This window comes from Balaenoptera musculus, chromosome 2, assembly GCF_009873245.2.
Source record: "Balaenoptera musculus isolate JJ_BM4_2016_0621 chromosome 2, mBalMus1.pri.v3, whole genome shotgun sequence".
Lineage (NCBI taxonomy): Eukaryota > Metazoa > Chordata > Mammalia > Artiodactyla > Balaenopteridae > Balaenoptera > Balaenoptera musculus.
The window spans coordinates 82,855,194-82,882,496 of record NC_045786.1 but is presented as its reverse complement, the minus strand read 5'-3'; the positions used below and the strand labels follow the sequence as shown (position 1 = coordinate 82,882,496).

Sequence of the window (27,303 nt, the reverse complement as noted above, 5' to 3'; positions counted from 1 at the left end):
GAATTCTTTTACAGATACTGTACTGATGACTCACATATGCACTCAAATTTGGACTGGAACATCTCCAAAAACTCAACCTCATGTGTTTGAATTATGAATATGACAGCTGAATATCAAAACCAACTAACTCTGAATGACCTACACCTGCATATTTAAATAAGTAATTAAAAAGACTGTTTATTAATTTGGTTTCAAATCTGAACTTTTTAAAACTGGAAATGTTGAAAGTATTTGCACATACATTACATGGAATAGTATCATCAAAGTGTGAAACTCCAGTGCTTTGCTGAGTCCATTAATAGCTCTAGATGAGGCAGAGAAAATAACTACTGAAGTTGTTATAAAAGTCATTGAAAAGTATTTTTAGAATACTTTCCAGAGTCTCTCTTTGACATTTCATGAACATGTCCCTGAGAATTTTTTGAATTAAATTTGACCAAATTGTCAGCCTATTCCACTGTAAAGATGTTCAGTCTACTTTGTCTGTAGACTAGTAGAACAATGTGGAATACCAACATGTTTTTCTGCTCTTCAGGCCTGAAGGTGATTTGTTGTCCTGGCTGAACACACAGGTAGGGATCAAGGCTGGACAGTGAGAAGCTGCCATAAGTCTGGAAGCACCTTAGTGTACAATGTGTACCTTTTAAATCTTAAAAGTGTATCTTGGGAACGGCTGATCTTACATATATAAGTGTTAATCTGTCACAAGGATGCTTTTCAGCTGGGATATATGCCTTGTGAATGCACCCTTTTATTCACCTGAAGACCCATTGTCTGTATATGCAGATTTACAAGTGTTTCTCCAGAAATAAGATTCTAAAGTACAGATCGATTGGTATCTAGGTTGATAAAAAAAAAAACCTGTGCTGGTATTGTGAGGGTTTTGTCCACCAACTCATGAATTGGACAGTGACCTCTGACCTGGTTTTCAGTAGAGCACGTCTCTGTTGGATGGCACTGGCCACTGTCTGACACAGATTTAGGTTAAGCGAGGCCATCTGCCCCACCCCTAGCCCCTGATCTTAAACTCTGGAGCCAGCTAATTTCAGGTCCAGCCGAAGTGAAAAGATAACTGTGTGGTTCAAATTCATCTTGACTCACAGTTTCACTGTTTTATCCTGGCTAAAGCTGCTCACTGTGTCTGTGGTTTTCTTACATAAATTTTCAATCCAGCTAGTGCTATTATACAGTGTCTTTTCCAACCCTGATGTCGGGGGTGGATTTTTAGCTCGCATATTTTTTCCAGATGTGATAAGCTCTCCATAGCCCTCTTGGTGAGCAAAAGCATATCCAGATCTTCTCGAGCTTGATCTCCGAGTCTGAGGCTTTCGGCTACGCAGGGGTCTTGCCTTCTTTTGAGCCTTCTGCCACTGGCGGATCTGGAGACAAAGGAGACCCAGAGTGAGATAAAGCATCCAGATGATAGACTCCATGCAGTGGGCTGCTTTGTGAAGTGAAAGCCTTTTCTGTAAAAACAACATCAATGATAACCAAGTACTCAACTTCACTGCAAAATCAAGTTTTTCACCTAAAAGCCAAGCAATTTTCTACCCAAAAGATTACACTGGATACTGGTTAGTTTTTATCTCTACTGAGAGAGAGACTATTAAGCAAACAAGAAGTGTTAAGACAAATTTCATTATTGTCCCCATCTCATACATCCACCTTAAGTGAACAGGAACATACTTTTGTACAGAAAGATTTTCTAACGTGCACCAGCCAAATACAGTCAGTAGAAAAATTTACAGACCCATTTGCCCCATATAAGTCTTTACTCTCTCTTTTAGAGGTTCTCAGGATCCAACAGTCATTAGTAACTGGACTAAGAGAAAATTTAGAACATGAGAGTCAGAAAATTTCAAACTCTTGTGGTAGGTCAAAGTACCACGGGATTTTCAGTGTTTTGATTTATTTGGGGGTTTTTTTGTGGTCTTTTGAAGAGCTCAACATTGTTTGGGTGGGTTTCTAGCGTTTCTTTCATTTCCCTGTAATGCCGAGGAGGAAGAGATCCAAGGTTTGGTGCTCAGCACCTTGTTCTTTAGGTCAGCTGATCGATTGCTTGGCTTCTGACTTTCACGTCAGGAGAAAGCCATTAAGCAGAAAATCATGATGTGTATAAACATAGGAAGAAATGAGCATCAGCTTCCTTCAGCTCATCCGTCAATCATGTTCTGAGTTTACATCAGAATGAGCTCACAGAGCCAAAGGGAAAGGACAAACATAACAGGGGAATCCATGAATCATTTCAGACGGAATCTCTTGGTACTTTGGCCCCCAGAACACGAAGGACTTCATGATAAGGGAATTTCTACCTCAGTTCTTCTCAGCATCATCAGCCTGGTCACTCACCCCCTCAGTGTTTCCCCCTTCTCAAGACATAGCTACAAATGCATCTCTTCTGTCGCCTTTTCTCATCTATCTATCTGGGTCCTGACCTAACTTGACATTGTGTTGCTTATACCCCTCTTTCCATAAAATACTGAAATATGTTCTGTTAATCCCTTGACTTAGGTATTTCTAGAATCTATTCTTTCTGTTTTTCTTCTAACTTTATATTTTCCAATCCAGCTATCATGTTGCTGTTCCCTTTCTTAATCTGTTCAGAAAGTAACCTCTCTCCCATGTTTAACAATCTGCCACTATATTTCTACAGAAATTTAGAGCCCCTTCACCTCATACTTTGCTTGTCTCCCTTTACTTTCCCCAAGTCAGTAACTTTCCCTCTAGCTTGCCTTTGCCTTGGAGCAAATGTCCAAAATGCTGCCAGCAAGCTTGTTTTTTTTAAAGTCAACTTTTAAAAATATCCAATTTAACTTGTAATTTACAACTCCCCACCTACATTTAGTGTAGACAGTTATCTTCATTGGCACTCCCAGGGCTAGTATGTTCAATTGTGGGCAGTTCCAGCTACTGTGATGTGATGCCGTGCACCTGTAGGTGTTTGTTTGCCGATGGGAAGTTCATTAGCTCTTTTCTGGACTTCTAATCAGGCAGAGGACATGATTCCAAGAGCAAAGAACCAACCCCTCAAGTACCCAGCAGCACTACAACATACCTGATCACTCAGGGTTGGGAATAAATCCACCTTCAAAAATCTGAATGCCACCACAGGCATAACTGAAGCCACTATCGTTAAGAGAATAACAAGCCAGATGCACTTCTGGGTCAAGGAATGTCGTGCATTTCCTATTATTAAAGAAAAATAAACATTGTGATTATAAATAAAACTGAATTATTGAATTAATGGGTTCTTTGTCTATTCCCATAAGGTCTTTTTTGAAAGGGACTTTTGGACTACCTAGGAGAACCACTGGGTATCTTCCCCAGTATATCATATGCTCAGTGGTGATAAGAATGCAAGAATGGTAAGATCACCCTTGGGAACTGCTTCACGGCCTGATCACTAGCGGACTGCCAGCCAGAGCCAAGCATTCTCTGATCCAGGCTCAGTCCAGCTTCACTCATGAAGCAGAATTCTCTCATCCAGCCTCAAAATCCCTCAACTACAAAGCAGCCATTATTTTTAAAGGCACATTTACCCTTATGGATTCAAACAAAACTATCATATCAAAACTACACAATGTACGTTCTGGATGCAGGTACAATCGCAAATACTGGTCTTCTCAACTGGCTATGTCATCAAAGGTGAGCTGTATCCACTACAGGGTCAACCTTTTAAATTCAGGCAACAGCCCCCAAAAACCTGCCTCAAAGGGACTTACCAACCTCTCTAGTGTTCACTCGGTTATGAAGTACTCAAGGTTCCAAGGAGATCAGAGACGCCCCTGGGTTTGTGAAAAGAGCATTCTCCACACTGGGAAACCACTGATTCAGCCATACAATATTCTAGTTCAATAGAGTAGTGAAACTCATTTCCAAGCCTGGAGCCAGTTTTCTTATTTATTTTATACTCACACCTCGTATACTGGGATGTTTGTTTAAACAAAGCAATAAGGGTCAGTAAGGCAGGCAGACAAACTATACAGAAGATGTCAACCCTACTTATGTTACCAAAATGAACTGTTGTTCCTGTTGGTTTTCTAGGCATATGATACCTCCAATTATCCAGGTTCCCCCTCCCAATGCTATAGTTAACACAATTTTAATGGGCTTTGGGTGTGATGCTTGGCTCCTTATTGGAATGTCTGCATTTTCTGTCTTAGGAGGATAGACTCTGCCTACCAAAGAGCACTTGATTGCATTTGCCTGGGCAGAAACAAACTTGACTCAGTAAATTAAATGTCTCTTTGAGCTCCCTGAAGCTCAGTACCCCCAGGCATGGCTGGAAAAACAAGCATCACTTTAAAACCACACTCCTGCTTGCTGCTGGCTACTAAGGAAAAAAAAATTTTCTTAAACCTCAATGTTGATTTAAGTTTTGAAAAGTCTCATTGGAACCCAGTAATTAATTCCTGGAATGGCATGTGCTTAGACAGTGGTCCCCACACAAACTACTTTCTCCAGTTGAGGCATTCCAGTCTCATTATGCATGTTCGAATGCTGTCTTAGGATTGGAAGTCTTCTGGTTAATGCACTGAACTTTCAGATTTGGCAACCAAAAAGAAAAGAAAAACCTTAAAAGTAGTTTAAATGGCTCTTTTTTTCCTAATATGTTTGTTTATTCTTATTCACAACCATCATGTTTATACATGGTTGGAATCTTTTGATAAGTAAAGGATTAACATTACATATTAAGTAAGAGAGGTACAACTTAAAGATTTCCATGTACACACAGAGGAAGGCCAAAATTGAATACAATACTCTTAAGCATATACATGCATTTAAATGGAATTGCAATTTCAGGTGCCTCTGGAAATGTATAACCCTATAATTGCTCTTATTTTGCTTTCTACATGAATCAGTCTTCTAAGAATTATTTTTCTAGACTGGATTTCCCAACTAGTGGATGCAAATCTGTCTTGCCTAATCGAGCTCAAGTAGGTTGTCACTATGTATCTCTCTTTTCCACAGTTTGCTGGGATGAACTCAGAAACATCACTGTTAACCAACTTATTTCACACACACTAGAGATTTCAAAACTTCTTTAAAAGTCTATTAATAGCCCCACTGTGTAAAGCTCAGTGGCCCTTGCTGGGAATCATTTTGAAATGTGGAGTGCAATGACAGTATACTCCAAAGATAGACCAGATATATACTCTTTGTAGAATCATAGAATCTCAGGGGTTTAAGGGATTTTAGGAGGTCTTTTGCTACCCATCTGCTGTTCGATGTCCCCAACTAGTAATCAAGCCACATTTGCTGTAATCATCATCTTCATCATCATTGTGGCTAACATTTACTTAAAAAGTATTATGTACCAGGCTACATGCTAAGCATTTCATATGCATTATGTCATTTAACCCTCACCACTTTCCTATAAAAGTAGGAACTATTAACATCCCCACGTTTAGAACTGAAGACATTAAGGCATGAAAAGGAAAAGAAACTTGCCTAAGGTCACACAGCTTATAAGTGGCAGAGACGACACTTGAACACTGGCTGTCTAACTACAGAGCCTATTCTTGGTGCCACTCATGGCCTATGTCCAGCAATTTTTAAAAGGCTCTAAATTATACATTATTTCTTTTCTAAATGCAAATAAGTTCCACAGGTAAACTTTGGCAGAAATGTTGGTGATAATGTGGCATAAAAGGGAAAGCCTGGCATTTCTTTCTCTTCCCTCTATCATACATGAACTTCACAGGTTTTTCAGGTATCCCTGATCTGTATGTGCTATGCCTCTTATTTGGAAAGGGACAGACTACTGCATCTGGGCTGTTAGGAACCTGTAAGCAGCTATCTCAGTGATTCTGCATCTAGTAGGGACAGCAAAACCTAATCATTTGGAGCTCACTTCAAGCCTGTAAGCCCTCAGATGTCTGGTTCAATCAATTCCTAGAGACAGAATTATTGGTCATCCCTAATCCCACCAAAAAAAGAAAATAAATTACAAAGACAAATCAATGACAACTGGACAGTAGGCCCCAGCAAATAGCAGGACTCACTTACCAACAAATGGAAACTGGCTTGGGAAGATGCCAAAGAGGCCATTACTGTGCATGGTAAATAAAATGGAGAAATAAGTGGCAATACTGCCCCAGACGAAGACATGATTAATGATAGTCCAGTAACTGGTATCCAAGGCTATCTGTAAATAAAGTCAAACACAAAGGGGAGATGGTGGAGGATTAAAAGGGCATCATTTTACTGAGTAATGTTTCCGCAGAACTGTTCTGTGAGAAGACAGTTGCACTTGTCTAGTTTCCAGCCAATCATAGGCCTCGCCACTTTCTGCACAACGCAGGGGACTAATGTGACATTTCTGGTAGACAATTGACTTTAGGACTTATATCTGCAAGCCATTATATCTAGCAACGTTGAGTCAAACATCAGGAAATAAAATGTTAAACTTTTTTTAAGTGAGAAATAAGAAAGCAGAATGGTTTCTAACTTCAAAGCTACTTTCCAAGTTGCTCTCAAAATTTTTCTATTGGAAAACTATTTTTCATAGTGGGCAAGTGCAACATTTTAAAATCTGTACATAGGGCTTCCCCGGTGGCGCAGTGGTTAAGAATCCACCTGCCAATGCAGGGGACACGGGTTCGAGCCCTGGTCCGGGAAGATCCCACATGCCGCGGAGCAACTAAGCCTGTGCACCACAACTACTGAGCCTGCACTCTAGAGCCCGTGAACCACAACTACTGAGCCCATGAGCCACAACTACTGAAGCCCGTGCACCTAGAGCCCGTGCTCCGCAACAAGAGAAGCCACCACAATGAGAAGCCTGTGCACCGAAACGAGGAGTAGCCCCCGCTCGCCGCAACTAGAGAAAGCCCATGCGCTCAGCAACGAAGACCCAACGCAGCCCCAAAAATAAATAAATTAATTAATTAATTTTAAAAAACACCTAAAAAAAAACTGTACATAGATTTTCATATGACCATTTTGACACAGGTATAATCTGTTTACATCAATATTCTAATTCATTCTGGTTATCATTTCTCTTAAGTTATTCAAATAATAGCAAAGAAAAATCCTTAATCCACTCTTGGCATAAAATTCAGAAGCTGGGGTTCATGGTGATCTGGGAACATGCTCACAAGCCCTTCTCCCTTCCAATAACTTGTTATGGCAGCGCAGCTGAAAAAGAGTAACCTGTTATGGGGAAACCAAGAAAGCCACTGGTAAATATGAACACTTGAGTTCTCAGAGAAAAAAAAAAGTAGGTTCTAGCATCCTTATTTGCATATCAGAGGCACAAAATGGTCCAAGTGAAGGTTTGCATTTCTAGCACAGTCTGATGCAAGGCCACAGATTTACTGCCTGCCTGAGGGGCTCTACCTACATAGTAAACAGATCCCTCTCTGCACATGGAGATATACTTCCCCTTCCCACATGACGTTTACTGTCCTTTAAAATGATGCCCCATAAAAAGAATGCTGGCAGCCTTGATGAAACTGCAGGGGTGCTAAAGGGACAGCCTTTACTTTCTTCAAGAGGCCTGAGAACAGAGAGCCCTGCTTTCCATGCCTCAGCAAAGAGATGCTGGCTTTCCAGTTCATTTGTCGAGACATTAGACCAAAATCTGCAGCTGTACCTTTCACCACCTGTCAGTTCATCACCATTAAGAGACACCACTAGCCTGACCTGTGTGGGTATGAGTAGGCAAAGAAAAATCACAACCAATTTAAGAGGACGCAATTGGAAAAAAAACAAGAACAAGTGGCTCCTGTTGAGGCAGAACTAATGGGAAAGACAGACAAGCACTATAACAACAACAACAAAAGTAATGAGAACTCTTAAGGAGATGCAATTAGATCATAGAAAAAAATTCTGGAAGAAATAAAAGCATTATTTCTGAATTTAAAAATTCAGTAGAGAAACCAAACAATAATAGTCACTGATGAGAACTGAATTAATATTCTGGGAAAAACAAATGGAAACAATATCTCGTAACAGGGCAAAAACTTGAAGAAATGGGAACCATGTGCAAAAAGATATGAGACACGGATGGCAAATCCATAGATGTCAGATCCATGGTCCCAATATAAGAAATAATGGCATCGTAGAAAGAGGAAAAGAAAGAAAGAGAGAAGTAGCAATCAAAGAAATGACAGAGAAAACTGCTCTGGGATAACAAACACCAAAGATTTTCAGATTGGGAGGGTACTGTAAATTCTAGGAAAATCAATGAAAGAAGTTATGTTCTGGTGACATTTGTGAAGTCCAAAGATAAAGAACATAAGCTTCTAGACACAGAAGATATTATTTACAAAGGAAAGAGAATCAACTTAATATCAAACTGCTACACTGCAATGGATGTAGTGGAAAATCATTTACAAAGTTCCTAAAGAAAAATGCTCTGACTTAAGAATCTTATGCCCATCCAATATATCATTGAGTAAAGATACAGAAAGATTTGAACTCAAAAGTATAACATCTATGTACCCCTTCTGCAGAAATTACTCAAGCTTAGACAGAGAGGAAAGGATGTTAATGCCGCTCTCAAAATGAGCTTATTCACAAAATTCCTGAAACTTATTCTGTGTGTTAAGGACAGCAGTGTCTGATTGAAGCCATGATTTCATGATGGATGCCTTAGCTGTGTCAGAGACTTCCAAGTCACTCCATTATCTCCTCCTCTGCTACAGAATTGAACACAGGGGAACTAGGCATGGAGAGTTCACAAAGCACCCATATGCTTTATTTAGTTGTGAAACAGACAAACAGAACTCCTCTTTGAGTGGAGAAATCTGGTTCTGATTTTGGATGCTACCTGTCTGACTGAATTTTGGACTTCCAAGATGTAGAGTGTTAGATGGCTTTGGTTTGAACTCAATGATACTCACTTAGATGGATCAAGGCATGGCAGAGATGCCATTTAAAAGCAGTATATTTACATTTGATTCATTCAATCTATTAAATATTTATTGAGTCATGAAGAGAAAGTCTGGGGTTTAACAAGATCTTTCATTGGATATAAGAGGCTAAGATTTGTAAAAGACATTGTTTATAGGATAGAAAAAGGACTCACCACAGGCGATTCAAACTGTATAAAAATTAAGCCCTTGATTTATACTTTCCCCTTCAAAAAAAACACCCCCCCAAAAAACCACACACAAAAAAAGACAAAAAACATAGGTGACATGGCTTAACGTATCCACCCAGAGGTACAGACTTTAATGGATTGGAAAGCTTTTGTAAATTCTAACTCAATATCTAATGGTATTGTCCACCATTTGCATAAAAGAGGAAATAGAAACAAACTCAAGATGCCTGATGAAGATCAATGGATCATCAAAAATCATTCTTACCAGATGGGGATGTAAATTGGTGCAGCCACTATGGAAAACATTATGGAGGTTCCTCAAGAAATTAAAACTAGAGTTGTCATATAATCCAGCAATCCCACTCCTGGGCATGTATCTGGACAAAACTGTAATTTGAAAAGATACATGTACCCCAGTGTTCATAGCAGCACTGTTTACAATAGCCAGGTCATGGAAGCAAGTGTCCATCAACACCAAGTATCCATTGACAGATGAACGAATAAAGAAGATTGTGTGTGTGTGTGTGTGTGTGTGTGTGTGTGTGTGCGTGCATATATATATATATATACACCCCCACAGTGAAATACTACTCAGTCATTAAAACGAATGAAATAATGCCATTTCTAGCAACATGGATGGACCTAGAGATGATCATACTAAGTGAAGTAAGTCAGAAACAGAAAGACAAATGCCATATGCTATCACTATATGTCAAATCTAAAATACGACACAAATGAACTTATTTACAAAACAGACTCACAGACATAGAGATCAGACTTGTGGTTGCCAAGGAGGTGGGGGGGGTTGGGAGAGGGATGGATTAGGAGTTTGGGATTAGCAGATGCAAACTAGAGTAAGTCCTCTACATACGAACCTTCAAGTTGTGAACTTTCAAAGATGCGAACATGCGTTCACATGTCCAATCATGTAAGTTAGTTCATGTGTCTGGCGTACATTGTCACGTGTGTGCATCCTCTACAAGTGGTTGTGCTTTTGTGTACTTTACTGTAGAGTACTGTATAGAGTACAGTAGTACAGTATCTTTATTTCAAGCTAGATCTGCAAGAGGACGACTTCATTGAACTCCTTGCTGTGCAACACGAGGAGCTTACTAATGAAAACCTGATGTAATTGGAGGCCCAGAGAAAGGATGAAGAGAGACAAGAGGAAGAAGAAGTAAATGAAGAACTGAAGAGATTCACGATGCAGGAAATGGCATGGGGTTGTTTTTTATTTGAGGTGGCACTGTTAGTTTTTGAGGCACAGGACCTGAATGTAGAATGGTACGTGAAGGTTGCAGTGGCCGTTCAGAATGCAGTCCAGTGCCACCATGTCATCTATGACTAGAAAAAAAGAGCTACCACCCAGACATCACTGGACTGTTTTCTCAAGAGGGTAGATAGATTGAATCCAGCAAGGAACCAGAACCTATGCCATCAACATCAAGCATGAGTGAAATTGCAGCTTGTCCTCCATCTCCTATTGCTGACAATCCTTCACCTCTATCACCTCCCACCTCCTCTCCCTCCTCGAGTCAGTAACTCTTCTTGCCTGTTCACTCGATGCCAGCCCCTGTGTGCCAGCTGTTGTACTGTACTACTGTACTTTTCAAGGTACCGTATTATAAGATTTAAAAGGTTTTCTTTATTTTTTGTGTTTGTTTTTTATGTATTATTTGTGTGAAAAGTATTATAAACCTAATACAGCACAGTACTATATAGCCGATTGTGTTAGTTGGGTACCTAGGCTAACTTTGTTGGACTTAGGAACAAATTGGACTTACGAACCGAACACACTCTCAGAACAGAACTCGTTTGTATGTAGGGGACTTACTGTATTATATATAGAATGAATAAAGAACAAGGTCCTACTATATAGCACAGGAAACTACATTCAATATCCTGTGATAAACCATAATGGAAAAGAATATGATACGTATGTGTATAACTGATTCACTTTGTTATAAAGCAGAAACTAACACACCATTGTAAAGCAATTATACTCCACTAAAGATGTTTAAAAAAAAAAAGAATATGAAAAAGAATATATTTATGTATAACAGAATCACTTTGCTGTACACCAGAAACACAACATTGTAAATCAACTATACTTCAATAAAATGAATTTTTAAAAAATCATTCCTACCAGAAAAACTTCTATGAATTTGAGATTCGGATGTGCCACATACATAGCATTGAACCTCTTGATAATTCCACAGAAATGTACTGCCAAGTAAACGTTATATCTCACTTTGAAACCTGGAAGTTACTAAGTCTTATAGAAGTCATGGGAAAGTTTCTGTTATCATTGGAAAAGTTTTCTTCCAAGAAGACAGCACAAGGAGGAAGTAGTAGTATAATCATTTCTCTTTACATGCAACGCGCAGTCTCAAGAAGTGATTGATTCATTGTGAGGTTTCCGCTAACATGGAGGTTATAGACATCCAATGCTAATCTCCTACATCTGGAAATTTATGTTAAAGCTTCCTGTTTTAATCTCAAAATGTGTAGTTAAAAAGAAAACCCCAGTATTCCTTTAAAATTACTGTCAACAAATGAAACAGAATTTTAAAAGGTGTAAAGCCATCAAGTTAAGATATTTCCACCAGTAGGTTACCTGCACACTGACCACAATGACCAAAGACGTGGCCATGGTCACTGCAAAAGACTGGTAGTCTGCAATGTGCTGTCCGTCTTCTCCAGCCACGTTGTAAAAGGCCCCGTACGGGATGAAGAAAAGGACTAATGAGGTGTAGATTCCATGTGCCACGCAGATGAAAAATTTATGCTTGTTAAAAAGTAGATTCAGCTGTCCAGGTTTGTAGAGCTGGGGACAATCCATGCTATTCTGGTCATTAACATCCTGTCAACAGAGAGTTACTTCAGTGGAAGAGGCTTGAGGAGAATTTAGAGAGACCCTGAATTTCCTATCTCCAGAAATAGCACATGCATATCTAAGCATGCCCTAATATACACTACTCATTATTTTGTTTTCATTCCCACTGTAACCCAAAGATAATAAAATGATCCCATTTTATATAGAGAACTTGAATCTCCAAGAGAGACTCATGAGAGGCCACACAGCTCTTATGGCAGAACCAGAACTTGATTGCACGCAGATATCTGGCTTCAAATTGAAGTTTCTTTCCTGTACTCCCCTGCAGCTGCATTCATGCCCCCAGAATTTTAGTACATCCTGTGCAACCAGTGGGCCCCAGGGGTTAATTGCCAAGGCAGTGAGTGGTAGTGACCAGGGGATGTCAGCAGAGAGCTGCAGAGTCAGAATTGGCCAACCTGAGTTCCCAACTTTGGGGGAAGCGTGAGCAGGAGAAAGGGAACTGGGAAAGGGGGAACTGGATGTGGGTTTCCAGGTGGAAGGGAGCTGAGCCTGAAGAGGTGAGTGTTCTACCCTGGGAGGATTCCACGGGCAGTTACCAGGTGTTCAGGGCAAAGAACTTAGACAGAATGAGAAGGTGTCATGTCTGGGCCCAACAGAGTCCTGGGAGAAACTAAAGCTGTGCTTCTCAAACTTCATGTGCACACTAATAACCTGGGGTACAGATTATAATTCAGTAGGTTTGGGGTGGGGCCTGAGACTGCATTTCCAACAAGCTCCAAAGCAATGCTGATGACCACACTGTGAGCACCACAGCCAGAAAGTATGGCAACGACTGACCACTGGCAACATCACAAGATCACGGGTAAGGTGAAACAGCCAAAGAGGGAGCAACGTAGGCATGAACTCTGGGAGCAGACCAAGTTCCCCTTCCTGCCTGTGGGATGACCCAGGCCTTGCCAAATGGAGTCCCATGAAGAACACTGATGTAGTCTCTTTGGGAAGTCCATTTTTGAGATGCTAGTGGGTGCTTCTTTCCCCAGTCCAGTGACTGATAAGGTTATATACACAGGCTTTGAAGCCAGACAATCCTGAGTTCAAACCCCAGCTCTGCTGCTTAGCAGGTGTGTAGTCTTGGACCTGTCATTTAACCTGTGTGCGCCTCAGTTTCCTCATCTCCAGAAGTACAAATGACAGCATCTCCCTCACAGGATCACTGTCGTGATGAAATGGGTATGTATTCAACAGAGTTCTTACCACAGTTGTTGTAATTAAAAAACAGATGCTTTTATAAATAATAACAAAAGAATGATGATAGTAATAGTAACAACAGTAATAGTGTTGCAATCTCAGGGTCAAGTGGCCTACTGCTAGGTTGAGTTCTGTCACATATTGGCCATGTGACTTTAGGAAAGTAACCTGAACTTCTGAGTTTTGGTTTCCTCCTTATAAAATGAGCAGACCCATAGATGGTCACTGAGGCCTTCCAGCATAGCACCCCATGATCTGGAGATCAGTTTAAGTGCCAGAGTTGACAAAGCAGGAAAGGATAGGGGTATATACTCAACTTGATGGCAATAAGGGGCCTTATTATACACACAGTTGACCCTTGAACAACATGGGTTTGAAGTGAGCAGGTTCACTTACACACAGAATTTTTCAATAAATATGTACTATGTGATCCGCTGTTGGTTGAAACTGCAGATGCGGAACCATGGATGTGGAGGGTCAACTGTATAACTGTAGGAGGATTTTTGAGTGCATGGGGATGGGGCCCAAGGCGAGGGGGACCCCTAACCCTTCTCTTGTTTCAAGGATCAATCGTATATTTTTTCTCTATATCTCTTAGCCCTTAGGTTGTTTCCATATCTTACTTATTATAAATAATGCTGCAATGAACATAGGAGTGCATATATCTTTTCAAATTAGTGTTTTCGCTTTCTTCGGATAAGTACCTAGAAGTGGAATTGCTGGATCACTTGGTAGTTCTATTTTTAATTTTTTGAGGAACCTCCATACTGTTTTCCATTCTGTTCAGATTTTATACTTAATCATAGTTCAGTCTTGGTAGGATGTATGTTTCTAGGAATTTATCCATTTCTTTAAGTTGTCCAATTTGTTGGTGTATAAGTGTTCATATTAGTCTCTTATGATCCTTGTATTTCTGTGGTCAGTTGTAATATATCCTCTTTTATTTCTGATTTTATTTATTTGAGTCCTCTCTCTTCTTTTCTTGGTGAGTCTACCTAGAGGTCTGTTAAATTTGTTTATCTTTTCAAGGAACCAGCTCTTAGTTTCGTTGATCTTCTCTATTGTTTTCTTAGTCTCTGTTTCATTTATTTATGCTCTAATCTTTGTTATTTCCTTCCTTCTACTAACTTTGGGCTTTGTTTGTTCTTCTTTTTCTAGTTCCTTGAGGTGTAAAGGTAGGTTGTTTATCTGAGACATTTCTTGTTTCTTGAGGTAGGCATTTATTACTATGAACTTCCCTCTTAAAACTGCTTTTACTGTATCCCACAAATTTTGGTATGTTATATTTCCATTTTAATTTGTCTCAAGGTTTTTTAAAATTTCCTTTTTGATTTCTTCTTTGACTCATTGGTATTCAGTAGCATGTCGCTTAATCCCCACATATATGTGAATTTTCCAGTTTTCTTCATGTTAAGTAATTTCTAGTTTTATACCACTGTGGTTAGAAAGATGCTTGATATGATTTCAATCTCTTAAATTTATTAAAACTTTTTTGTGGCTTAACATATGATCTGTCCTTTAAAATGTTCCACGTGCACTTGAGAAGAATTTGAATTTTGTTGCTTTAGGAGGGAATATTCTATATATATACATTGGGTGTATCTGGTATAACATGTCATTTAAGGCCAAAGTTTCTATATTGATTTTCTGCCTGAATGATATATCCATTGATCTAAGTGAGGTATTAAAGTCCCTTCTATTACTGTACTACTGTCTATTTCTCACTTTATGTCTGTTAATATTTGTTTTATATATTTAAGTGGTCCTATGTTGAGTGTGTAAATATTTACAAATGTTATATTCTGTTGTTGGATTGATTCCTTTATCATTATGTAATGCCCATCTTTGTCTCTTATTAGCCTTTGTTTTAAAGTCTATTTAGTCTTATATAAGTTTAGCCATTCCAGCTTTCTTTTGGTTTCCATTTGCATGGAATATCTTTTTCCAGCCCCTCACTTTCAGTTTCTGTGTGTCTGCATCTAAAGTGAGTCTCTTGGAGGCTGCATATAGATTGGTCTTGGGTTTTGTTTTTTGGTTTTTTTTTAATCCATTCAACCACTCTATTTGTTTTGATTAGAGAATTTAGTTCATTTACATTTAAAGTAATTACTGATAGGTAGGTACTTATTGCCATTTTGTTAATTGTTTTCTGGCTATTTTTGTAATTCCTTTCTGTTCCTTTCTTCTTCTCTTGCTCTCTTCCTTTGTGGTTTGATGACTTTCTTTAGTGATATGCTTATATTTCTTTATATTTTATGTATTTACTATAGGTTTTTGCTTTGTGGTAATACGAGGCTTATAAATAATACCATATCTATAATAGTCTATTTAAGTTGATAACTGCTTAAGTTTGATTCCATTCTAAAGCTCAACATTTTTCCTCTCCCCCCACATTTAATGTTTTTGATATCACATTTTACATCTTTTTATCTTGTGTATTACTTAATTATTGTAATCATAGTTATCTTTACTACTTTTGTCTTTTAATATTCATACTAGCTTTATAAGTGATTAAACCACTACCTTTACTATATACAGTTGACCCTTGAACAACACAGGGTTAAGGGCAACAATGCTCACACAGTCAAAAATCTGAATATAACTTTATGGTCGGCTCTCCATATTCATGGTTCCACATCCGTGGATTCACCCAGCTGTGGATTGTGTACCCACACAGTTCAAAACTGTGTTGTTCTGGGCTTCCCTGGTGGCGCAGTGGTTGAGAATCTGCCTGCCAATATAGGGGGCATGGGTTCGAGCCCTGGTCTGGGAAGATTCCACATGCCGCGGAGCAACTAAGCCCGTGTGCCACAACTACTGAGCCCGCGCGTCTGGAGCCTGTGCTCCGCAACAAGAGAGGCCGCGATAGAGGCCCGCGCACCGCAATGAAGAGCGGCCCCCACTTGCCGCAACTAGAGAAAGCCCTCGCACAGAAACGAAGACCCAACACAGCCATAAATAAATAAATAAATAAATAGCGAATAAACCTGTGTTGTTCAAACCTTTTGACTGAGATTTGTTCCTTCACAAGTTTTCTTGTTACTAATTAGCACCTTTCTTTTCAGATTAAAGAAGCCCCTTTAACATTTCTCATAAAGCTGGCTTAGTAGTGATGAATTCCTCTATCTTTTGCTTGTCTGAAAACCTCTTTCTCTCTCCTTCAATTCTGAATGATAACCTTGCCAGGTAGAATATTCTTGGTGAAAGTTCTACCTTTCAACTTTGAATATATCATGTCACTCCCTTTTGGCCTGCAAAGTTTCTGCTGAAAAAAATCTGCTGATAGTCTTATGGGGGTTGCCTTGTATGTAATAAGTTGTTTTTCTCTTGCTGCTTTTAATATTATTTCTTTGTCTTTAACTTTTGACAGTTTGATTACAAAGTGTTCTTCTGTGGGTCTCTTTGGGTTCATCTTATTTGGAACTCTCTGAGCTTCCTGGGTCTGGATGTCTGTTTCCTTCCCAGGTTGGGGAAGTTTTCAGTCATTATTTCTACAAATACAATTTCTGCTCCTTTCTCTCTCTCTTCCCCTTCTGAGACCCATAGAATGTGAATGTTGGTCTGTTTGATGTTGTCCTGTAAGTTCCTTAAGCTATCTTCACTTATTTTCATCCTGTTTTCTTTTTGCTGCTCTGATTGGGTGAGTTCCTGCCTTCAAGTTGACTGATCCTTCCTAATGTTTCATCTAGTCTGTTGTTGAACCCCTGTAGTGTATTAATCAGTTCAGCTCTTGTATTCTTCAGCTCTATGACTTCAACTTGGTATTTTGTTATATTTTTCATCTTTTTGTTGAAGTTATTTTGTTCATCCATTCTTCTCCCTCTTTAAGATCTTCTCTCTAAGATCATTGCTTTCCTCTGCTTCTTCATTTTGTTTGACGCTCTGTGTTTGTTTTCATACAGCTGACAAAACAAACACTTCTCCCTGTCTCCAAGAGTGGCCTCATGTAGGAGATAAACCTTATTGTTCAACCCTGCCCCAGCTCTTTGTTGTCTCTCAAACCTTCATGCTTGTTCAAACAGCCTATTATATTTTTAAGGGCTCTCAGTAGTTGAGAATGTGCCAAGACATGTCAGTGTCAGGGTCAGATTACAGCACCTAGATTCAGGCTGATTGGAATCTAGACCCTCAAGCAGCAGTTTTTAAAACCATGCAAATATATACCTGTGGGACTGCAAGAATGAGCCTCGTTGGCCACGAGAACCAGGCAATCTAGGAGGTTCCCTATGCAGCAGTCACAAAAGTCAGGGCTCCAGATTAATGCATAAGCTCTTTTCTGGGAGATAGCAGAAAGCTGGAGCAAGGCAGAGGGAGCAGACCAAGATGGCATCCACAGCTTACATTCCTTGAGAGCAGTTTCCTAAGCCACTAGGAGTGTGCCAAACCTGAAGCCTGCCCCTCAGGCTGAAGCTCCAGGACAAACAAAGAGGTCCTTTTTCCAGAAAGACTGGGAGTGTGTCTCAGTCTGCTGTCTGTGCAGTGCCCTGGGGGCAGCCTGCCAAGAACCAACTTTTCATTTGCTACTGTTTCATGGGACCCAGGAACGTAAGCCCCCAGCCACAAGAGCCAGGTGATCAAGTGGTGTCCCCTGGACAGCAGCTACAAGAACCACGGCACCAGACACATGTGAAGCTCCTCTCCAGGAGACACTGGAGCTCTGGCATGTGGCATAGGGAGAGCATGAAGATACTGCCTGCCCTCTGAGGTCTCTGGAAAGGATGACAGTCAGCCCCTAGATGCATGTTTAATTAGACGGCTGCCCCTCGAGGCCTCAGCTATAATGATTAGCTAATAGGCCTCCTTCACAGAAAGACTGAGCTCCTGAGTCTGTTGCCTCTTGCTCTGCCCTGGGAGGGGTGGTAGATATTTAAGAACTCTCTCTCCACTGGTTACAATCCTGTGAGACCACGAGTGTAAGCCCCACTGGCCACCAGAGCCAGATGATGTAGGAGTGTTCCCTGGCAGCAGCCGTAAAAATCAGGACACCAGATAGGAATATGAGCTCCTTTCTGGGTAACGCCGATTACTATAGTCCCATGGGACCAGGAATGCAAGTTTCCCTGGCCTCCAGGGCCAGGCAGTCAAGAGGTGTCCCCTGGACGGCAGCCACAAAAATAGGGGTACCAGACACATGTAACAGCTCCCTTTCAGGAGATATTGGTGCTCTGGAGTATGGCAAAGGGAGAGTACAAGGATGGCGTCCCCCAGTCTCTGTCCCTGGAGTGTGTCCCAGCGGGCTCCTAGATCTGTGTGTGTTAAATAAGATGCCTTCCCCCAGGCTGATGATTTAATATAAGCTGGTGAGCCTCCATCACTGGGCATGATCTGCTGCCTCTGAGCTGGGCCCAAGGAGCAAGTGGGTCTGAGCACACGGGCCCATTCAGAGCCATTTCTTAGATCGTTTCAGTCTTGTGGGTCTTGGGACATGAGCCTCATTGGTTTTAGGAGGTTCATCTCTCAGGTGCAGGTGCAGGTCTTAAATGTTAAGGTGCCCAATGTGGGGTGCACAGCCTTCACTCCTAAGGGAGAAGCTTCAGGTTTTGAGTTTTCTCCCTGTTGAGGATTGTCATGCTGAGGGCGGGGGTGGGGTTTATGGTGACATTGTGTGCCAGCCTCTCCAACTGGCTTCCATGTGGTTTTCTTCAGCCAGCCTTTAGGGTTTTTTAAGAGAAAATTTTTCCTTCTGTAGCTGTAGACCCACTGTGTCCACAGGAAGAGGTGAGTTCAGGATCTTCCTATAACACCATCTTGAATTCTCCCCTTATTATATATTTTTTCAAATTGCACAATAACCATCTTTTCCCAGAAGTTGCTTTATTTTTAATATTTTACTCCACATTCTGGGCAGCTACAAAGTACCAAGGAAAGGAACACTTGTAAACATGGGCACTTGGAAATGAATGAGCTTATACCCTTACATCTAAGCTCTTCAAGAGTTCATTACTTTTTGTAGAATTTCACAAAATATGTTGTTCACAAACTGCCCTTTTTACATACAAGAAGTGAGGCTTACAACTGACTATGGGAATGGGAGAGTAGAGTGAGCTCATAATGCGAAGATTTATATTTTGCAATAGATGGCTTTGGGCCAGAAAATGAGGCCTAGCAAATGGATCTAACAACAGCCTGGAGAAAATCTGATCTCTTTAAAAATACTTCAAAAAATTTTTTTAAACAACACACTCTGTGCCATGGAAGCTCCTCTGGCTAGCCTTTCACTTCCCCATAGGCAGCCAGACTTTGTCCCCATCCAGGAAGTACCCTCCAAGGGTCTGAGTGTGCCAAGGATCTACCATTTTATAAATGATTCCCTCCCTTCTCTCCCCTCAAGCACATGGAGCTAAACCAAAGAAAACTGCTCGCTTTCTCTCTCCATGGCTGTGGGGCTCCTCTCCCATTGGCAGGGTGTTCTTCTGGCCTGGAGTTCCTGTTCTGGGCTGTGCTGGACAGTGTCACCACAGATGCTAGCTCTCTGCACTCCAACCCAGCTCCATGATTTTCTATGTATCACTGCACGGTTCTCTGCACTTTCAGAGGCTAATACAGTATTCCCTGGTGTGTGAACAACAGGTACTAGTTCTGGGGCATATTGATCAGTTCTATGTGAAAAATAAATAAGTAAACGTGCAGTTCTATGAGTTTGGGAAATGCTGGGCTACAGTGAAATTAAAGAGACTGTTTCTTGCAGGACGTCTCAGAGCCTTTAGAGAAATAATGTAGGGTGTGAATCTTTAAGAGGATAGTAATCAAGCTCTGACCTTTTGGGGGAGGTGGGAGATCTGGAAGGGTTTTTGAGCCATGCAATACCTATTAAAACAACTGCATTCCTAGGACTCTATGATTCGTGTCTTCTACTTAGAAACTAAAAGCAACTAAAAGGCATCAACAGAGCAAAATACATTATAAAGGCAGAGATAAACACGTACCTGGTCAAAAATCCCCATGGCTAAAACAGGCAGTGATGTGTAGACAATGTTATAAAGGGTAATGAACCACTGGTCATAGACAGTCTGAAAAGAAATGAACATGTCAGTGAGAAATATCATCCATAGGTGTGAGAATATTCACTTTTAGGCTCTTGGACTGACTATCTCAATTTCCTGAGTTGGATGGGAGTTTGGTGTTAGAGTCAGACAGACATGAGTTCTCCCCAGGCTCTGTCTCTTATCAGCTCCACTGCTTTAGTGGGGTACTAGATCTTTCTAAACTTCAATTTCTTCATCTCTAAAATGAAGCCGTACTCTCACTTGCAGAGTTGCAGTGGGGGTGGATGAAAGGGTATCATACATGCAGAGCACATAAAACAATGCTGGACACACACAAGGCCCTGGCCCCTGTGGTGGGTTATTTCATTCTTTAGGTTTTTAATGGCTTATAATAAGTCCAATTACCTGATCTAAGTGATAAACAAGGATCCGCTAACATCTTCAGAGGGAGATACAGAAATGAACCTGTCAGCCCCACCCTCTGTTCAAATGGAGAGCTTTTTCTTGGGAGAGGTTTAAACCAAGGTAGACCTGGAACTAGCTGCTCACTACAGTGGGTATAAATAAGTAAGACAATAAAAATATCCCCTCACACCTATAGAGAGCACTTCCCTGCATGAGCCTCACTAAAAGTCAATGAGGCATGTGAAACGGTCATTATATCCCCATTGTATTAATAAGTGCCTAGAGATATAGAAACAGAATGTAATAAGTGTTACAGAGCTTATCACAGGCAAAGGCAAAAATTAAAACCTAGGTCTCCAGATCCTAACCAATGTCTGTTCTACCACTCTATCATACATTCATTCATTCATTCAATATTTATTAAGAAACCACTATGTGCCAGGTACCAGGTTCTAGGCAATAGTATTTGAACATGATACAATCAGATAAAAATTCCATATGAAATATGCATTGTAACGGTGTCAGGAAACAGACAAACAATTTATACAGTAACGAAGATATATATATATATATATAGTTGGTGAGTGAATGAGTGAGACGGTAATCAGTACTAGGGTGGAAAAGGGATAGGAAATATAGGAGGGCTGTAACTGTGATAAGGTGATTGGAGAAGGTCTCACTAAGAAGTAATATTGGAGAAAAAATCTGAAGGAAATAAAGAATCGAAATTTGCAGCTTTCTGGGACAGGAAAATTTCATAGTGCAAGTAGAGTGCATGAAAAATCCCTGAGGCAAGAAAGCATCTGGTATGTTCAGAGGACAGCAAGACAGTCCATCTGGCTGGAGCAGAGTGACCTACAGGGAGTATAATGATGTCAAAGAAATAAAGAGGAGGATCCTATGGAGGTAACCATGGCTTGTTCCCTAAGTAAAATGAGAAGACATTAGAGGATTCTGAGCAAAGAAACATCCTGATCCGATTTGTATATTAACCTGAGCACTCTGGATGCTGTGCTGAGAATAGACTGAAGAGGGGCAATTGTGGAAGTTGGGAAACCAATTAGGAGGCTACTGCAGTGCTCCAGATGAAAGATGAAGGGGGCTGGATCAGGTGATCAGCAGGGAGAAGTGCTAGATTTTGAATATATTCTGAAGCATATTTTCTTCTTAGGGCAATTCTGAAAGCAATGAGGAATCTTAAGTGCAAATGTTCCAGACAGAGAAACTAAAGGTAGGTTCTACATAGTTATATAGGTAAGGCAATCCTTTAAATCATGTCCTGTACATGTACACTATATTGATGACAAAGTATTTTGGTGTCTTTATTGTTAAATCTGGATTTGGACTACTCCAGGTCTTAGCATTATTGTTTACTCTCGAGATGGGTGTATATTTGTTCAAGGAAAGGGGAAGTGGAGGCCAGCGTTCAAAGGCCAAATCTCAATCTGGACTCTTCTGTTGAAGCTCCACAGGTGGTTTTATTCAATACTGAATAAACCAGACACTATGAAAAAATGGTGATTACTGTATTCTGAGCAAGGTTAGCCCCATGGTAAGAAGTAAAGAGCATGGACATTCCCACTGTCAGTCATCTCAAGGAGAGTTCATTCTTAGGGCAAAAAAAAAAAAAAAAAAAAAAGAGAACAGAAAAGAGAAGTGGGGTAGATGAGGGAAGGAAGGAAATTAGTTTACTCTCTGTGTATCTCAGAGAGTTGAGGCCTGGAATCGACATAGGAAAGACCTGCTCAATGTCATTCTCTTTGAGGGGAGGCTAAACGACAAGGCAGGAAAGTTGAATTCAACCACCAATAAACGGCTGAGACAGGATTTAGGCAAAGCGGCGACATTAGTAACTACCAGCAAGAGGCCTATGCCTGTGACTGAGGATAACCATTCTAGTAACCAGTTTTTAAGTTCTCTGAATGGTGATTCCCTGTTGTTATTCTTTGAGGCCTGCTAAACTCTGTTCTTTGACTCTGACTCTGCTGTGAGGATTTGAAAGGGGGGCCTGTGTCCAGAGATGCGCTAAGTGTTTAACAACTAGCTCTTAAAAAGAAAGAAAAAGCCCTGATTTGTAGCATTGACCAATTTCCATGGTGTAAATATTTTCCCGTGACTGTTGAAGCAGTCCTATCACTGAGTTGAGAAGCGATGTGCCATAGCACGCCATTGTATATAGTATTTCCACCACACAGATCCAACAGATAGAAATAACCTCAAGGGCAAAATCAGCAAAATAGGGTAAGCTAATTTAAAAGGGATGAGTTTTGAGTATTCATGAACTTCGTGTTGCATATAATTTATTTAAATTGTAAGTTTATATAATTTAATTTTTCATAACAGCTGTGTTTAACCACTGGCTCACATAAATCCTAAGAATTTAACAATCAGTTCTTAGGAGCCAATATGGGCCAGCTCGAGCATACCACAGCCTATGTTTATGCTTGGAGCAAAGTAGTACAGACAGCAGCATCCACCCAGAGGATCTTAGACTCAATGTGGCAAGAGAGAACCTACAGAAGGGCAGGGCAATAGCCTGGAGTATCAGGCAACCATGAGAATAGACCAGAAAAGTTTGTCAGCACTCCCTGGAAACCCCAAGATATTTTAGCAGAGCTATCTGAAACAAGCCTGGGTTTATGGTATGCATATAAGATAGGGGCATGTGCCGTCAGTAACAATGGATTCATACCAAACTCCCCACTGAAGATAACAACAAAAGCTAAGGAAAAAAAGTATCTTCATCAAAGCTTCAGTGAACTAACTAGTCGGGAACACCTGTCAAGATAAAGGAGAGGATAAGAATTTAAGAACCACTTCAAGGCATAGGATGATGTTTTCTTTCTCCAGAGACTGTGTTTATCTCCTTCTATCAGCTGCTGAGGTTGGGATGAAGACCTGATGTTTTCTGCACCACCCAGCTGTTCTGCCTGTGACCCTATTGCCAGGAGGCTGCCCTTGGGTCCCAGTCCAGAGTGGGGAGTATTTCAACAGGATCTCTACCCTTGACAGGCATTGAACCTTATCCCTCTAGACTCAGGAAATGATTAAAAGAGAGGACCATGAGCTTCACAGTTGCCTCCTGTAGATCATCAACATCCTCAGGGCACATGGCTCAGAGCAGTGCAAACCTCCAGGGTCCCAGCCCAGAGTAGAGTGTTAACAGAGCCCCAGACGCCAACTCCTATCTTCTGGACTCCTGTTTGCTCAGCCTCTCTCTCTTCCTTCGGATGAGCAAAGGTGTCCAACAAATCTATTCCTAGAGATACACGTTCAGAATGTTTGCCTTCGTGTACCAGGAGACATATGAAAATGCTCATACCAGAACTGGTTATAACAGTCCCAAACCAGAAACATCCATCAGGAGTGGAATGTAGAAAGACACTGTAGTATATTGATATCATAGAATTCTACAGAGTAATGAAAAGCAAGGAACTACAGCTATATCCAAAACCACAAATGAATCAAAAAATATATACAATGTTGAGCAAAAGAAGCCAGACAAAAAAGTATGATTCCATTTCAATAAAGTTTAAAAATGTGCCAGTCTATTCTATGTTGTTTAGAGATTTATACTCATAGGATAAGATTATAAAACAAAGTGATTATAAAATATCAGGGCAATGATTAACTCCAGAGAGTTGGAAAATGAGGTGTGACTGAGAAAAGGCAAGGGAGCTTCTGTGGTTTGGCAACGTTCTGGTTCTTGCCCTGGATCGTGGTGACGTGTTCATTTTACAATCTGTTAAGCTGACATTTATGTATTATGTACTTTTTTGGTAGATTTGTTATATTTTACAATAAAAAAGGAAACACATGACCTTATTTTTTAGTCATAGCCTGGCGAGACTTTGGGCACTGGGAGGATTTTTAAAATCCTGATGCCCGTGTCACATCCAGGCCAATTAAATCAGTATCTTTGGAGGTGGGATGATCCAAGCATTGGTAATTTTAAAAATTTCCCAGGTGATTCCACTGTGAAGCCAAGATTGAGAATTTCACTTACCGCCATCCAAAAAAAAAAATGCACTAGCTGACACAAATCCTCAAGCGGTAGCTGATGGCATCTTCTGACTTTCATTTCAATTCATTTTAGGATTGCAGTATGGAAAATATAAGAGGGGGAAGGCAATTAAATTGAAGTCTTATAGCGTCAGGCAGAACCTGGTACTGTCAGATCTCTTCTTCTTCCTCCACCTCATCCACCATCTAACTTCTACTCACTGAGAAGAGATGATTTTAGGTACAAGGAAGAAAGAAAGAATCTGGAAAATTACGACAAGCTAAACTATGAGTAACTGATTAAACCTGCAATTATTTGACGGTAGCATTTGTAAGCTGGCATTCAGATTTGAAGCCTCATTTCACAACTGGAGCAAGAGAGACAGGAAGGAAAATCAGTGAGAATAAAGTTTAAATGAGTTTTTGCAACTTCTTGCGAGAGTTTTTGCTGCCACACAGAATCACAACAACAAAAAGAAAACTAGCTGATATGTACTGAACACCATATGTACCAGGCATTATTTTAACATATATTGACTCATTAAGTAATCACAACAATCCTGTGAGGTTGGTGCTATCAACAGCCCCCAGTTTACAGATGGGGAAACTAGTTTGAGACCCATTAGGTTAGGAGACTGCCCAACGTCACACAGAACACAAAGATTTTTAAGGTGGGGTATGGAAATTTTAAGGGGTCCACAATGGCAAAACTATTTTCAGAATGATGCTAAGAACTTGATTATTTGCCCTTTTCACTCTCATTCTCGCATGAGTGTATATGACTTGTGATATCACAACCAACTGAATGCAGAAGCGGATATGAGAACCCAGCTGCTTCCTATTGTGCTAAATAGTAAGAACTTAAGTATAAAAATTGACTCTCTTCTCACAGCTTATTTTTTGGAGAGTACAGTAATTTTTTTCATTAAAATATGTTATTTAGGTAAACATGTCATGGGTTCATTATTTTTTAATAAATTAATAAATGTTTAAATTTTTTCTCCATTTTAATTTCTGATATGATAAATATTGATAGATAGGGTCCTGAGATCACAGAGTTTGAGAACTGCTGGCCGAGCAAGTGTCAGGACCAAGTTCCAGCCCTGGTACTCAGCATTCACAGCGCTGACCATGGCATGAAACCACCTCTCGATCAGTGGTATCATTTGGCAAGTTTCTTTAAAATCTTCTTTGCTCACATCATTTTACACAGTTGAGAGTGTGCAATAAATACAGTTTTGTATGCTGGTTTTTGTCATCTGAAATGGTAACATTAGCACTTGCCCAAGTTAGAAACCTTCCAACGGCTTCCATTTTACTTGGAATGAAATCCGGGCTCTGCACCATGACGTAAAGCTCTTCCTGAGCCATGCTTGTCTGCCTCTTCAACTTTGCTTCACTGTACTCTCGCCCTCACTCACGGAGCTTCAGCTTCACTGATTGTCTTCCTCTAACTTACCAGGCTCATTCCTACATCAAGGGACAATTGCACTTGCCAAGCCCTCTGCCTGGAATACTTTAGCCCCGGGGTATTCAAATGAAAGTTTCCCTCTAAACACTCAGGTCACAGTTCCAGTGTTACCTTCTCAATGAGAACTTCTACATTACCCAGTTCTTTCTTAATAACAATTCTGAAATAAGCTCACTAATTTACTTCTTTATCATCTGTCTTCATCCCACTAGAATATAATCTCCATGAAACAGAGACTTACGCACAACGCTAACTCCTGTGTCTAGAGCATCATCTAGCCAATGGTAGGTGCTCTATAAATATTTGATGAATTAATTATTTTACAACTTTTTATAAATGTTAGACATTTAACTTGCTACTAGACCCTCCCCTGAGGATGTGCCACAGGCTTCTCAAACTCAGTGTGCCCAGGCCTGGACTCATTCTCACAGTTCCTTAACCAGGCTCCCTTCTTGTGTTCTGACACCACCACATCCATCCCAGGGCCCAAGTCAGAAATATGATCTCTCTCCCTCTCTCCAACACCCGACATCAAATTAATCCCAGATCCCCCCGATTTAACCATGCCAGATGGCTTGTGCTGCAGCCCAAAGCACTCTTCACTTCTGTCAATTTCCTCCTATTGTCCCCCCTGTTGGGATGGCCATCCTTTCCCTCCTCACCTGCTTCGCTCTGATTGATCCCTGAAGGGTCAGCCCAGAGACAGATCTTCTGGGAAGACTTTCTGAGCGCTGCCCACTTCCATCCTCCAGGGCTGGGTTCCAGGCCACTCCTTGGTAGTCCCATGACACTCCACACCTCACCGCTTCATAGCTGTCGACTTACAATTATTTATATGCTGGTTCCCAGGCCCTCCCCACTAGACTTCAAGCTTCTTGGTGAAACCAAGCAGGACCCTGTGGGGCTCCCGGGCGTGGAAGCCTTTCCTTGTCCCCCATTTCTTGTTTGTAGGAAACAGACTCCAGCCTCCATGACCTTCCCTGAGTTCCAAAGGGAAGATTCGAAGAGTTGCTAATCAGGGAAGGGAGGGGATGCAGAGACAAGGAAGGAGCCGCCAAGAAACAATAGCGCAGCCTTGGGGCAGGTCTTGGTTCTGCCTTAAGGGATACACATAACAATCTCTTTGAGCTCTTTACTGAACTAAAACCCCCAACAGATGGAAGATGTCAGCATTCTTCATTCCAGAGAGGACCACCTGAGGCCAGATTAAAGGAACCAGAGAAGCTCATCAAGAGATTACCTGAGACCAGATTAAAGGAGTGCAGGCCCTGAACACACCCTAATCTTATCAGCAACCCCACCC

The 27,303-nt window shown here is 40.7% G+C and overlaps 1 protein-coding gene across 5 annotated transcripts in view; it reads right to left on the bottom strand.

Annotated features, from left to right (window-relative positions):
* Positions 1–571: 571 nt before the first annotated feature.
* The window catches only part of ATP8B4 (ATPase phospholipid transporting 8B4 (putative)), a 305,563-nt gene continuing 278,831 nt past the window's right edge, over positions 572–27,303 (bottom strand). For all 5 annotated transcript variants that reach the window (XM_036844630.1, XM_036844631.1, XM_036844629.1 and 2 more), the window contains 5 exons: positions 20,063–20,146; positions 11,667–11,912; positions 6,010–6,148; positions 3,056–3,186; positions 572–1,379 (listed from right to left, as the gene is read on the bottom strand). In XM_036844630.1, the coding sequence (XP_036700525.1) occupies positions 1,098–1,379; positions 3,056–3,186; positions 6,010–6,148; positions 11,667–11,912; positions 20,063–20,146 (882 nt within the window). In that variant the 3' untranslated portion in view covers positions 572–1,097. The remainder of the gene's footprint in view (positions 1,380–3,055; positions 3,187–6,009; positions 6,149–11,666; positions 11,913–20,062; positions 20,147–27,303) is intronic.